Source organism: Carlito syrichta, unplaced genomic scaffold (genome assembly GCF_000164805.1).
Source record: "Carlito syrichta isolate Samal-C Ts95f unplaced genomic scaffold, Tarsius_syrichta-2.0.1 Scaffold153894, whole genome shotgun sequence".
Taxonomy (NCBI): domain Eukaryota; kingdom Metazoa; phylum Chordata; class Mammalia; order Primates; family Tarsiidae; genus Carlito; species Carlito syrichta.
Window position 1 is genome coordinate 47,545 of NW_007097990.1, and position 14,616 is coordinate 62,160.

The 14,616-nt window shown below is 54.3% G+C and overlaps 1 protein-coding gene across 1 annotated transcript in view; it reads left to right on the forward strand.

Moving 5' to 3' along the window:
- Window positions 1–542: 542 nt before the first annotated feature.
- The window catches only part of ARHGEF18 (Rho/Rac guanine nucleotide exchange factor 18), an 87,594-nt gene continuing 73,520 nt past the window's right edge, over window positions 543–14,616 (forward strand). The window contains exons 1-8 of the mRNA XM_008050859.2: window positions 543–619; window positions 2,043–2,193; window positions 2,888–3,002; window positions 3,571–3,628; window positions 3,979–4,023; window positions 5,056–5,133; window positions 6,920–7,022; window positions 7,368–7,509. Coding sequence (XP_008049050.2) covers window positions 3,983–4,023; window positions 5,056–5,133; window positions 6,920–7,022; window positions 7,368–7,509 — 364 coding nt within the window. The 5' untranslated portion in view covers window positions 543–619; window positions 2,043–2,193; window positions 2,888–3,002; window positions 3,571–3,628; window positions 3,979–3,982. The remainder of the gene's footprint in view (window positions 620–2,042; window positions 2,194–2,887; window positions 3,003–3,570; window positions 3,629–3,978; window positions 4,024–5,055; window positions 5,134–6,919; window positions 7,023–7,367; window positions 7,510–14,616) is intronic.

Genomic DNA, 14,616 nt, shown 5'->3' on the forward strand with positions numbered 1-14,616 from the left:
CTTGGAAGGCTGAGGCGGAAGGATCGCCGAAGCCCAGCAGGTCAACATTAGGGTGGTGGTGAGCATGCCACTGCACTCCAGCCTGGGCGATGGAGTGAGACTCCAACTCAAAAGAAAGAAAGAAAGAAAGAAAGAAAGTCCAAGTTAGACAGAGAAATGTGAGACTACCCCCACATTTCATCTCCCCCCTCCCTCCAACCTGTGAGAAGGGCACTAAGCCCAGGTTGGACGGGCTGGGGATAGGCAGGGTCTGGGCGTTGGGGAGTGGGGGCTTCGCAGCCAGGAGACACCAGGCTCTGTGCCCCTGGTCAATGCCTTCTGCTCCTCCCCTCCTCCTATCCTTTTCCCCATCCCAGGAGGAGGATTTTCCAGAGCCGCTCAGCGAGAGCACCGAGGACATCAGCCTGGACTTGGGTGCCCTTGAGGGCAGCGAGTATCTCCAGGACCTGGGCCTTGGGGCTGCTCCCCAAAGCCAGCCTGGGGAGGCCCGGGGCAGCGGACCCCCTCAAAAAGAAAGCGGAGGAGGAGATTCACCCTTCTCCAGCTCGGCGGGGTCCCAAGATCTGTCGAGGCGGCGCAGCTGGGAGAGGTCACGGAGCTGCTCAGAAAGCTGGCAGAGGTCAGTCCCCTACGGCTGCCTGTGGTCCACGATACCCTCCCTCCCCACTCCCCAACTCCAAGACCAGGCAGGGCCGGGGAGGCCAGAGCCAGGTCCCAGGACACGCTGCCCCCTGCACCTGCATTGTTTGGCTACAGGACCACCCAAAGGGTCTGCACCATCAGAGGCAGCCTCCAATACACCTCTTGCAACTCGCACGTGCGTGCGCACAGTCCGTGAGCGCGCACAGACTCAGGGGCACGCGGATCCAGCGCACATGCACACGCCCACGCCCAAGCCCAAACCCGCGCGTTAGTGCACCATGCTCAACCCACGGACTTGCACACTCGCCCTCGGACCCACGCACGGACGCCTAACCGTGTGATGGACGAACCAATTGCATACATAGGCACAAAGCCACCCGTGCACTTAGGATCGAATCAGAGATGCAAGCGCTCGACTCCAGACGCCCCACGGAGGCAGCACCAGACAATGGCACTTTGGCCATCCCCAGCCTGTGTCCCTCAGTCCCTCCAAGTCACCCCAAGTAGAAAGCCAATCTGTACCCAAAAATGGTCTGCCAGGCGCGGTGGCTCCCGCCTATAATCCCAGCACTTTGGGAGGCTGAGGTGGGAGGATGACATGGACCCAGGAGTTGGAGACCAGTCTGGACAACATAGCGAGACCTCGTCTCTACAAAAAAAATTTAAAAATTAGCTGGGCATGGTGGTGTGTGCTTGTAGTCCTAGCTACTCTGGAGGCTGAGACGGGAGGATCGCCTGAGCCCAGAAGGTCACGACTGCAATGAGCCGTGATCGTGCCACTGAACTCCAGCCTGAGCAATCATGACTAAAAAAAAAAAAAAAAAAAGAATCTTACGTTCAGCTGATTATAAAAGATTTTTTTAAAGTTCTGAGATGCAGCCGGGCTCGGTGGCTCAGCCTGTAATTCCAGCACTTTGGGAGGCTGAGGTGAGTGGATTGCCTGAGCCCGCGGGTTCGAGACCCGCCTGTGCAACTTGGCGAGACCTCATCTCTACAATAAACCAAAAAATTAGCAGGGCGTGGTAGCGCACACCTGTAGTTCCAGCTACTCAGAAGGCTAAGGTGGAAGGATCGCCAGAGCCCAACAGATCGAGGCTGCGGTGGCCGGGAGCGGCCACTGCACTCCAGTCTGGGCGACAGAGTGAGACTCCAACTCAAAAAAAAAAAAAAAAGTTCTGAGATGCAAATGTAGCTTCAACAAATCTAACCAGGTTGACTCTCTCTTGCTGATACCATTAACCTCTCTGATATTGGGGGGACTGGACCCCTCTCTAAGGGCTGCCTGTGCCTCCCTGTCCTGAAAAGTTCCCCTGCAGGATCTTCAAGCCCCTGGCTGAAAAGGGCAGTGGTCAGCTGGACAAGATTCCCAGAAGCCACAATACCCTGTTTTCTTTCACCAGGCTCAGCTTCGATGCCTCGGCCGTGGACGAGGGACCCTGTCTCCCTCGGACACTGGCCAGCCTTGCTCTGAACCTGCCAGGAGGGGGACTGAAGACCTGGACCCAAAGGTGTCTGTCTGGGGGAGGGACCCCAGCAGAGCACCCAGGCAAGGTGGGTGCCCCTGCAGCAGCACCTGACAATATCACTCTTCTGGGTTCAGAAGCCAGCACCGGGTAGGAAGGAGAGTCTTACCCAGAGCTGGTGGGACTTGTTCATCATGACAGGGTGAGGGTGGTCTTTCCATGGCATGGTCCATGCCTGGGGCATCCCTGAGTCCTGAGATCCCAGCCCAGGCCTGAAGGGTCTTCCCAGTGGTCAGAGTCTGGGGCAGACGATCTTTGACCATGATGGTTACCCATTGGCTGGGGAAGTAGGAGAGATGTCTCCTTTTCTTGCAACTCCATCCAGGTTTGGTGTTTCTTTACCAGCAGACCCTGTAGTTAGGGTCTGCAGCTGGGGTGGGGGTTGTCTCAGGCCGCATCTGGGGGATGCAAGTTTGGGATTGTGGCTGTGGGCTGGAACATCTCTGAATGACCCTTGGAAAAATGCCCAGCCGTGGCTGGAACCCGTGGCTCTGAATCCTGGGACTCCAGCCCACTGCTGGAAACTCCTCAGCCAAGACTGCAGCCCTAGGGAGGGCATGGCTGTCCTGGTGTCCTGTGGCTGGGAGTGGGTGGAGTTGAGACTGAGTGTGTCCCTGGATTTCTCGGAGGCAGCCCTGGCCCTGGCTGGGGACCCTAGACCCGGGAGGCTCTCTGCAACCTGTGCTGCCTCCCTAGCTAAACAAGATACCTATTCCCCGCAGGAATGTGACAGCCCTGAGAAAAAAGTGAGGTCACGGTCCGTTCCTGTGTCCTTCTGTGAGGTCAGCTCCCTGGAAATCTCTCCAAGCTTGGAAGCACCTGCCTCACCCATTCAAGGTAGCCTGGCCAGGGAGTTTCCAAAGTAAGAGGAGGGGAGAGCAAAGGGGCTTCCCACTGGAGGGTCCCCTTGATGGGACTCCAGGTGGAGGAAGCCTAGGGTCCCCTGGGCAGGAACTGAGCAGAATGCTGGGGCATCCTGGGGACCCAGAGATGGGAAGAGACTCCCAGCATCCTCCCCTCCTCCTCTCCCTGGGGACTTTGGCCCCTGGGCTCACTTTTCCCTTTCTGATTCTGTCTTTTTCTTTCTTTTCCTCATTTATCTCTGAGCCTCCGTGGCTCCCTCTATTAGGAGGGGACACTAAGCGTATCCCCCCTAAGGCCTCTTGGAGCACTCTCTGAGCTCACTGTGTAAAGCGCCTAGCAGGTTGTAAGTGCTCATGAGAAGTCGGAGACACCTGTGTCCGCCCCGGCTCTCTGTCCTCTTCTGGTCTCTGCTCCCCAAGAGTGGAAGCCCCCTCTGGCTGATCTCCTGGGTGGGGCCAAAGGGGGGTGGTCTGTAGGGCTGGTTCTACCCCAGAGCCCCTCACACCTGTGTTTACTTTCGTGGGGGGGGTGCTGCTTCCAGGCCTAGAACCCCCAGTGCCAGAGTGTGTGGAAAAGGACCCTGTGGAACCAGATCATGTGTGAGTATCTGCCTCGCAGTGAGGAGGGTCCTCAGGGGGCTGGCCAGGGATGAAGGCAGGGCCGGTCAGGAGGGGTGCAGGGGTGCGGCATTGCTGGCCAGAAGTGATGGGGGGGAGGAGCCAGTCCCACTAATTTCCCCCACCCTCATCTCTCTCCCACACTGTCCTTCTCCCTGGGGAGGTCCCCAGGCCCCTCTGACAGGCTCTCAGTGTAGCTTTGAGAGCCCAGAGGGGCTCCCATGTCAGGGTCTGCATCAGGCCCAGGGCCTGGTCAGGGAATCCCCAGTCATCTTGGGGAATGCATCTGTCACCCACGGCCACCACAGACTCCCGTCATCCACACCCCACAGGCTAATGGTCCAGCAAGTGCTTCAAGAACTTCGACAGTACCATGGGTAAGTACGAGGGGCCCAGGTGTGGGAGGAAGAGGTGGTGCCCAAGGGTAGGGGGAAGCAGGAGCATGGCCAGGTATGGGGGACAGGTATAGAGAAGACAGAGCGCAACGGGAGAAAAACGGGGGTGGGGGACAGGGAGAACAGGGGACAAGAGCTGATGTGGAGCGAGCCGCCACCAGCCCAGGAAATGAGGAAAGATACCTCCTTCCTAAGACACTGTTAGAAAACCTGACCGGGTGCAGTGGCTCAGCCTGTAATCCCAGCACTTTGGGAGGCTGAGGCAAGAGGATTGCCTGAGCCCGCGGGTTTGAGACCAGCCTGGGCCACTTGGTGAGACCTCGTCTCTACAATAAATCACACACATACAAAAACTAGCCAGACGTGGTGGCATGCATCTGTAGTTCCAGCTACTTGGAAGGTGGAGGCGGAAGGATGGCCTAAGTCCAGCAGGTGGAGGCTACGGTGACCATGAGCGTGCCACTGCACTCCAGCCTGGGTGACAAGAGTGAGACTCCAACTAAAAAAAAAAAAAAAAAGGAAAAAGAAAACCTTCCGGCCGGGTGCAATGCCTCATACCTGCAATCTCAACACTTTGGGAGGCCAAGGCAGGAGGACTGCTTGAGGCCAGGAGTATAAGACAGTCTGGGCAACAGCGAGGCCCCCATCCCGACAAAAAAATTAAAAAATTGGCAAGCGTGGTGGCGTGCACCTGTAGTCCCAGCTACTCGGGAGGCTGAGGAGGGAGGATCGTGTAAGGCCAGGAAATTGAGGCTGTGGTGAGCTGTGGTTGCACCACTGCACTCCAGTCTGGGCACCATAGTGAGACCCTGTCTCTGAAAAAGAAGAGAAAATCTTCCTGATATGCAGATTTTGTTCAACCAAGACACGTTACCTGGAAAGCCTGTCATGACGTCCCCCCCATACACAATGGGCAGACTCTTAGACGTAGCACCTGATTACGTGGAAGCCTTGGTGGGGAGGGGCGTGAGAGGAGGCCGCTGACCCAGGTGTCTGTCCCCTCAGATCCCGCAGGGCTCGGCAGAGGGCTTGTATGTCAGCCAGTCCCGGAGGAGCCCCCTCCAATCTCACCTGGTTTGAGTTCCTGTCCGAGTAAGTACTCAGGGTAGCCACAGGAGGGAATTGGGAGGTGAGAAGGGGGAGCACGGGATTCAAAAAAGCATTTATCGAGGGCCAGAGCTGGGGGCAGTAGCTGGGCAATGGAGGAGCTGGGTCTGGTGGAAATGGAGGGGTGGGGCTCTCACGTACCTTGGAAGGACAGAGGATGACTTCCTGGAAGAAGGGGTGGTTTGAGTGGGGTTCTGACGGTAGAGTAGGAGTTTGCCAGTAGGAGCAGATGAGGATGAAGGAGAGAAGACAGAACTGTGAGGCCTAGGGCATGGCGTCAGGGTGGGGATGGGAAGAGGGAAGGTGGGAGAAGTCAGCAGAGAAGAGACCACCTTGGCAACAAGAAGGAGCACAGACTTTGGGCATCATCCATTCTGGTGACAGGCTGGAGACCACAGTCAGGTCCCTAACTCCCTCCTCTCTCTCTTTCTCACTTATTCATTCAACAAACATTTACAGATACTTGCAAAGTTCTAGGAACCCTGAGGATGGGACAGGAACACAGACTGGGTGAATGGAGTCTCCCTTTAGGGTACAGATTCTGCCAGAGATGGAACTATGTCCAACTTCATCACCAACCTAATACAATATTTATGTTTTAATTTTAATTTTAATTATTTTGAGTCAGGGTCTCTCTCTGTTCCCCAGGCTGGAGGGCAGTGGCACGATCACAGGTCACCGCAGCCTCAACCTCACGACTCAGGGGATCCTTTCACCTCAGTCTCCTGAATAGGTGGGACTACAGGTGTGCGCCACCACACCTGGCTAATTTTTTTTAAAATTTTGTAGAGACAGAGTCTTGCTATGTTGCCCAGGCTAGTCTCGAACCCCTGGGCTCAAGCAATCCTCCTGCCTCGGCCTCCCAAAGTGCTGGGATTACAGGCGTGAGCCACTGTGCTCGGCCATAAATATTTATTCAAAGAAGGTGTGCCAGCAATCCAGGGAGGCGGACCAGTGATCTGAGGATGGAAGTTGGCAGGATAGGGAAGGGTCAAAAGAATGGGCAAGACTGAAAGGCTGATTTGGTATGGGGTAGGAGTGGGGAGTGTGGTGAATTAGAGGGAGAAATCAGAGAGGAACAGAGCCCAGGTTTGCAGTCAGGGCCTGCTGAGGGAACTCAAGGTATGTAACTATGTTACATTCGCCTCTGCAAACCCAGTCCCCGAGTCTCCTGGAACTTTGCAAACATCCATACGTGTTTGTTGAGTGGCTTACACCTGTACTCCCAGTGCTTTGGGAGGCTGAGGCAGGATGACAGCTTGAGCCCAAGAGTTGGAGACCAGCCTGGGCAACATAGTAAGACCTCATCTCTACAAAAATAAAAAAAAATTAGCCGGGCGCAGTGGCACACACTCTAGTCCCAGCTACTTGGAGAGACTGAGGCAGGAGGATGGCTTAAGCCCAGGAGTTGGAGACCAGCCTGGACAACATAGCAAGACCTCATCTCTACAAAAAAATTAGCCGGGCGTGATGGCATGCACCTGTATTCCCAGCTACTCGGGAGGCTGAGGCGGGAGGATCGCCTGAGTCCATGAGGTTAAGGCTGCAAGGCTGCAGTGAGCTGTGATCGTGCTACTGCACTCCAACCTGAGTGACAGAGTGAGACCCCAACTCAAAAATAATAAGGGAGGGAGTTCGGGACCACAGAAGCGGGAAGGTAGGGCCAGGAAGCCACAGGGAGACAGTTTCCAGGTGGATTCAAGGAACAGTGCACAGTGTCGCCTCAGAATGGCTTGTGGCCCCCTCTAATGGACCTTCCCTCCACCCCCAGGAGCGAGGACGGCGCTGGAAAGAACGAGAAGAATGACAAGAGTACTGGAGTGAAGCGTAGGCTGAGCTGTCTCCGGAGTCGAGTCATCAAACAGAAGGAGAAGGTTGGAGAAGCATGGGGCCGGACCAGGGGGGCTCCCTCTTCCTCCCCCAGCTGGGCAGGGTGCCCTTGGCCAGGGAGCTCTGTGATTTCAGCTGGTGGGGGGAGGGGTGTAATCCCAGAACGTTGGGAGGCAAAGGTGGGAAAATCACTTGAGCCCAGGAGTTTGAAACCAGCCTGGGCAACATAGCAAGACCCCAGCTCTACAAAAACAAAAACAAAACTAGCCAGGTGTGGTGGCACATGTCTGAAGTCCCAGCAACTCAGGAGACTGAGGGGGGAGGAACACAAGGCATAAGAAAACCAGCCCTGCAGAGGGTATCCTAAGACCCACCTCTGTCCCACACAGGCAAAGAGCCCAGCACATCTAAAGGACAAGGGCCAGGACACTCGAGAGAAGCGGGAGTGTGTCAACGGGCACCAGCTGGCACAAGGGACATTTTGGGGCCACTCTGGCTGTCCCCTATGTGGCAAACCCTTCCTGAACTCTGGTAAGTCTGGCGGCCCAATCCATCCGCCTTGACAGCAGCCGCGGTCCCTTCCTCACTCCCTTTCGATGGCTCCCGTGGTCTCTCTGCACCGGGCATCCTTGTCCCAAATGCAAGCAGACCTTGGCCACTCCCTGGAGAGAAGCAGGGATGGGTCCCCTGAATGCAGGAGCCCTTTGGTTAACTCAAGACTGGTAACATCTCCTGTAAGTCTCAGCTTTTGCTGTTCCTCCTGCAAAACCCAGCCTCGGGCCGCGTATAAATTTGCTGGGGCTGCCGTGACAAGGCACCACATACAGGGTGGCATAAACATCAGACATCTATTGCCTCAAAGTGCTGGAGGCTGGAAGTCTGAGATCAAAGTGTCAGAGGGCTCCAGGCTCCATCTGAAGGTGCCAGGGTAATCCAGGCGGTTCTGGTAGTTCCTGGGCCTCACAGGGTGTATGTGTGTGTGTGTGTGTCTGTGTGTGTGTGTGTGTCCATGTTCCCATTTCCCCTTTCTAGAGGGACACCAGTCATATTGGATTAGGGACTCACCCAACTCCAGTGTGACTTCATCTCAACTATTTACATCTGCAATAATCCTATTCCCAAATAAGGTCACATCCTGCAGAGTTAGGGGGAGGGGTGGGATGGCTACTTATGAATTCGGAGGGGGAGACACGATTCAACCCATAACAGGTCATTTTCAGCCCACCCTACCCCTCACCCCAGGGATCATGGCAGTGGTGGGGTGAGGATGACAAGGGTCTCTGCTCAGGGAAGAGTACTGATTCAAGGGCTGGGCTTGGTGGCTCATGCCTGTAGTAACCCCAGCATTTTGGAATGCCGAGGTGGGAGGACGGCTTGAGCCCAAGAGCCTGAGACCAGCCTAGGCAACATAGCAAGACCTCATCTCTACAAATAATTTTTTAAAAATTAGCCAGGCATAATGACATGCGCCTGTAGTCCAAGCTACTTGGGAGGCTAAGGTGGGAGGATCGCCTGAGCTCAGGAGATCGAGGCTGCAGTGGCCATGAATATGCCATGCACTTCGGCCTAGGCTAAAGAGTGAGACTCTGACTCAAAAAAAAAAAGTACTGGTTCAAGAAATCCCAGAAGGAGATGTCTCTGGGAGCCGCTGGGATTGAGAAATTTGCCTTGATGAAATTGAGCTCTGCTTTGAAGTGGGTGGAGAGGAAGAAGCGGCAGTTGCATTTAGAAAAGACATGTGCATGGTTTGAAGCAAGAATCCAAACCACAGATTGTGGCCGCCAGGACTCAGGCTCATTCAGGGCTTCTGAGCCTTAGCACTGTTGACATGTGAGACCAGGTAACTCTTTGTAGGAATGAGTGGGGGGGCTGCCCTGTGCACTGTGGGATATTTGGCAACATCCCCAAGATGCCAGTAGCAACCACCCTCATCTCCGGTTGTATCAAGCAAAAATATCCTCAGAGCCAGAGACTTGGCTCATGCTGTAATCCTAGCACTTTGGGAGGCCAAGGTGGGAGGATCGCTTAAAGCCAGGAGTTCTAGACCAGTCTTGGCAACATGGTGAGACCCTGTCTCTACAAAAAAATAGAAAAAATTAGCTGGGTGTGGTAGTGCATGCCTGTAGTCCCAGCTACTCAGGAGGCTGAGGAGGAAGATCACCTGAGCCCAGGAGGTTGAGGCTGCAGAGAGCCATGATTATGCCACTACACTCCAGCCTGGACGACAGAGTGAGATCCTGTCTTAAAAAAATAAAGGCCGGGCCCAGTGGTTCAAGCCTGTAATCTCAGCACTTTGGGAGGCCGAGGTGAGAGGACTGCCTGAGACCATGGGTTCAAGAACAGCCTGGACAACTTGGTGAGACCTCATTCTACAATAAAAGTCAAAAAATTAGTTGGGTGTGGTAGTGCATGCCTGTAGTTCCAGCTACTTGGAAGACTGAGGCAGAAGGATCACCTGAGCTCAGCAGGTGGACACTGGGGTGGCCGTGAATGTGCCACTGCACTCCAGCCTGCGTGACGGAGTGAGACTCCACCTCAAAAAATAATAATAATACAAAAAGTGAATAATAAATAAAACAAAAATTTCTAGATGTGACCAAAATCCCCAAGAATGAGTGGGCTGATGAGATGACATGGTGAGCAGACCCTAGGATGGGCTTAGCCATGTATGTTCCACCCCGGGCAGGTGTCTCCAGGTGACCTGAGGCCCAGGTTTTACATTTCTCGATTTCACCCGCTCCACACTTGGGTGTTTTCCATCTTCAGTGTTACCCGCTCTTTCTGGAGCACCATTTTGCTGGCTATGGGGCTGTGGGGGTGGGGGAGTTGTTGCTGGAGCTTTCCCTCCACCGGGCAATCCCCACCCAGCTCTGTGACACATGAGATGTCTTTAGCAGGGGCTGTGTGAGCTTCTTGCAGTCTTCAGTGCACTCACAATATCAACAACTTTTTTTTTGAGTCAAGGTCTCACTCTGTCATCCAGGCTGGAGTGCAGTGGCATGATTGTGGCTCACCACAGCCTCGACCTACTGGGCCCAGGAGATCCTTCAGCTTCAGCCTCCAGAGTAGCTGGGACTACAGGCGTGTACCACCACGTCTGGCTAATTTTTTTATTTTTTTGTAGTGACGCGGTCTTGCTATGTAGCCCAGGCTGGTCTTGAACTCCTGGGCTCAGACAATCCTCTGGCCTCAGCCTCCCAAAGTGTGGGATGACAGGTGTGAGCCACCATGCCCAGCTAATATCAGCATTTTGAAGTCCTTAATCCTGAACAGGATGTGACCTCCTGTTCCTTCTGGCATCCTGTTCTCTTCGGCGGTTGCTGAGGTTTGCTCGATCTATCTTAGGCATCAGATGCAAGGGGGAGGTGGGAGGTGGGAAGAAGGAAGGTGATGCCAGATCTAGAAACAGGACCATGCGCAGAACAAGTGCCGGGAGCCAGCCCCTGAGGACACTTGCACGAATAGCTCCGGGCTGAGTGGACCATGATGTGCTTCCCACTGACTCTGCGGCTCCTTCCTTGTCCTTTTCCATTCATTCCATTACCAGCTTGTCCTTTGCTTCTCAGAGAAATCCTGGGAATTTTTTATTTTTGAGTTGGGGTCTCACTCTGTCGTCCAGGCTGGAGTGCAGTGGCACACTCATGGCCACCCCAGTGTCAACCTGCTGGGCTCCGGCGATCCTTCTGCCTCAGCCTTCCAAATAGCCGGAACTGTAGGCGTGTACTGCCATGCCCGGCTAATTTTTGATTTATTGTAGAGACGAGATCTTGCCAAGTTGCTTGGGCTGGTCTCGAACCTGCCGGCTCAGGCAATCCACTCGCCTTGGCCTCCCAAACTGCTGGGATTAACAGGCTGAGCCACCAAGACTGGCCAAGATCCTGTGATCTTTAAACTCTAATTATGTGACATCAAAGGACTGTGCATCCGTGACCCACAGGTCTGCAGCACCCCCTTCACCTAGGAACTTTATTTATCTATGTTATCTTTTAGAGACAGGGTCTCGCTCAGTTGCCCAAGCTGGAGTACGGTGGCATGATCATAGCTCACTGCAGCCTCAAACTCCTGGGCTCAAGCGATCCCCCTTCCTGCTGAGGGACTACAGGCATGGGCCACAGCGCATGGTTCATTTGTATTTTATTTTACTTTTTGTAGAGATGGTGTATGGTGGGGTGCGGGGGAGGGGTGGGGATCTTGCTATATTGCCCAGGCTAGTCTTGAACTCCTGGGCTCAAGCAATCCTCCCACCTTGTCCTCCCAAAGCATCAGGTTTATAGGCATGAGCTACCATGCCTGGCCCCAGGTCTTGTTTATAATTTGGAATCTTATTGCCATAAAGAGACTATTCCATCCATCTTATTTCTGTGTTAATACCTTACAGCTCAAGGAAGTTTTAAGTTTGTATAAAATAGCACTTTGCAAGGTGTCAGATATAAACAATGATATCATGTAACAGCATCTTCTTGATCATGTGTTGCTATTGTTGTCTAAGGTCTTTCAGTCAGTAAGAGGCAAAGCTTGTATTTTTTTCTTTTTTTTGAGTCTGGGTCTCACTCTGTTGCCCAGGCTGGTGTGCAGTGCACGATCATGGCTCACCCCAGCTTCGACCTCCTGAGCTCAGGCAATCCTTCCTTCTCAGCCCCCCTGAGTAACTGGGACTACAGACATGTCCACCTCACCTGGCTAATATTTTTAATTTTCTGTAGAGACAAGGTCTCACTTTGGTGCCCAGGCTGGTCTCGAACACCTGGCTTCAAGCAAGTCTCCTGCCTCAGCCTCCCAAAGTGCTGGGATTACAGGCGTGAGTCCAACCCAAAGCTAGCGTTTAAATTACAGACCCTAACTCTGTGCTTTGACTATGCCCTCCCCCCCATATCTGTGTCAGGAAGCATGTGGGGTAGGGGAGAGACAAGAACCCTGCGTATCATTCACATTAGGCTGAGAACAGGCACTCCTCAGGTATAACTTGCCACGGGGCTTCCTGCCATGACACAGGTATTCAAAGTCAGGCGTTACAAAGCCAGGCGTTACTGTCGGCCATGGAGGAAACTGCCTCACAGTAATAAGTTCAACAGAACAGAGAATGAGTCACTCTCCTAGTAGTTAGGGAAGGTGGGTCTCCAGGGTAAAGCTGGGATGCTTTTCCAGAGACAAGTCCTGTTAACAAAACACCGTAGCAGACAGTCTCGATCCCGGCCTTGACCTTCGAGGCTCTTCACAGTCCGACCCCACCTAGCCCCTCACCCTTCTCTCCCCTACTCAGCCACCCCAGACTTCACGGCCCAGCCACCCTGAAGTCTTGTGATTGTCCATTCACATCATCTGCACCTTGATGTTGTCCCTGGAACTCCCTCTATCACCTAAATCTTACTCACCCTTTAAGTCAAAGTGCCCGTCCACCTCCTCCAGGAAGCCTGAATCAGGCCGGATGAGTGGATGTCTCTCAGGCCAGTTGCTCTCAGCTGAGGGTCATTTTGCCCCAAGAAGGGATATTTGGCAATGTCTAGAGGCGTTTTTGTTTGCCAAGACAAAACTCCTGGACTCAAGCAATCCTGCTTTCTGCCTCAGCCTCCTGAGTAGCTGGAACTACATGCGTGAACCACAGCACATGAGCTCATTTTTATTTTGTGTAGAGATGGTGTGTGTGGGAGGGGTGTCTCACTATATTGTCCAGGATGGTCTTGAAATCCTGGGCTCAGGAAAGCTACTAGCATCTGGTGGGTAGAGGCCAGGGATACTGCTCAACATTCTCCAATGCAAAAGACCCCCCACCCCCAACCCCACTGAGAATTACCCCGCCCCAATTGTCAATAGTGCCAAGACTGAGAGACCCTGCTATGGACCTAAGCTTCCTGCCTCTCCCTAGGCTTGAGCAGAGTCCCTGGCCCACAGTAAGGACTCAATAAATGCAGAATGGTTGGATGAATAAAAGAAAGAGAGGAGATACCTCTCCTTCCTGCAGGCCCTTGAGAAGGTTGGTGGTTTCTGTGTTTAGGATAAGACTGGGTCAACCTGAAGGTTCCTGTTACCAAGATTGCTAGAGAAATGAGGCTCATGTCCCTCTTTCTGCTTAAAATCTTCTATGGCTCCCCATGGCCTTTGGAATAAAGTCCAGATGCCTTGCATTTCTGGAGCATCCTATTCCCTGGACATGCTGCCTTCTCTTGAGCACGAAGGCTGGACTTCAACTGTGAGGGACACAGGGGCTGAAGGGGGATGTTGATTGCAGCGAGGGTGAGGGCAACCCTTTAGGGGCGGGTCAGTGGACTTAGGGGGCTCTTTTGGGAGAGATAGAATAACAGGGAATCTGGATATCATCAGAACGGAGGGAACTTGGGGAAATAGCAGGGTTGGGGGGACTTGAAGAGACAGCACAGTTGGGGGAACCTGAGGGGAGATCAGAACAGTTGGAGATCACCCAACTTCTAAACTGAGGACTCTTGGTAACATATCGTACATGTTTTGAAGTGATTTTTGGCTTGGGGAGAACTTCCTGGCCTGATTGATCAGTCTGGGCCTTGGGTGAGAGCCATTCAGCCCACTCCTGGTTAGTGCCGAACTGCCCCACCTGGGGGGAACTTGGGTTGGACAAGCAGATGGCACCTGAAGGGGTGTTGGCGCTGGAGCAGCATCTGACCTGCCTACACCTGTCAAATAGCACCTGTGTGTGTGTGAGTGTGTGTGTGTGTGTGTGTGTGTGTGTGTGTGTGTGTGTATGTCAGGGGAAAGGGTGTCTGGTATATGTTTCAGGCTCTGCACACCTGTTAGGAGGATCGGGTATGCACTTTGGAGTATCTGATGGACCTATGTGGGGTGTCTGACATATTTTGGGGTGTCTGAAAGACTGTTTTAGGTATCTGATGGCACCTGCCTGGGTGTCTGATATGTGTTTGGGGTGTCTGATGGCACCCATATCGAGGTGTCTGAGACCACCTGAAAAGTGTATGGCTCATTCTTCCCAGACCTGCCTTTACAGTCTGTGTGCCCCCTCTTCACAGGCAATAGACCCTGCCCTCTCCATTTCCTAGGCTCTCTCCCTTCAGACTCCCGGGAACTGGAGGCGCCCTCCTTAGACATCCCCAACCCCAGTGAGCCCACAGGAGCACGCTGATATCATCCTCCGGGCACTTGTTGATTTCACAAGACATCCCCCAACCCCGCTGTCCTCAGGACTCCCTTCCCAGCCCCGCTAATCACCCCGACCTCCGCGGACCCCACAAGCGCCCGCCTAACCCCGCTGATCTCCCGCTCAGGGTTCCCCCAACCTCGCTGTCCCCGCAGGTCCTCCCCCCAGGCTTGGTGATACCCAGGCCCCCGTTTACCTCCCCCAAAAGAGCCCCCCAACCCCACCGACCCGCCCCTGAAGGATCGCCCTCACTCTCGCCGCAGGCACTTTCCCCCTTCAGTCCTTGCGCCCCCACTAAGATCAAGCGGACGCGCCTCCCCCCACCCCTCGGGATCAACCTAACACGAAAGCCCGGGTCCCGGGGACTGACCCGCCTTCCGGGCCACGCCCCCTCAGGACCACGCCCTCGGGCCCGCCTCAGGGGCGGGGACGCGCATGCGCCGCTCGCCCCGCGCGGCTTCCCGCTTCCGGCTCCCAGCTGCGGGCGCCTGTGGATCCCGGGAGGCCGGGCGGAG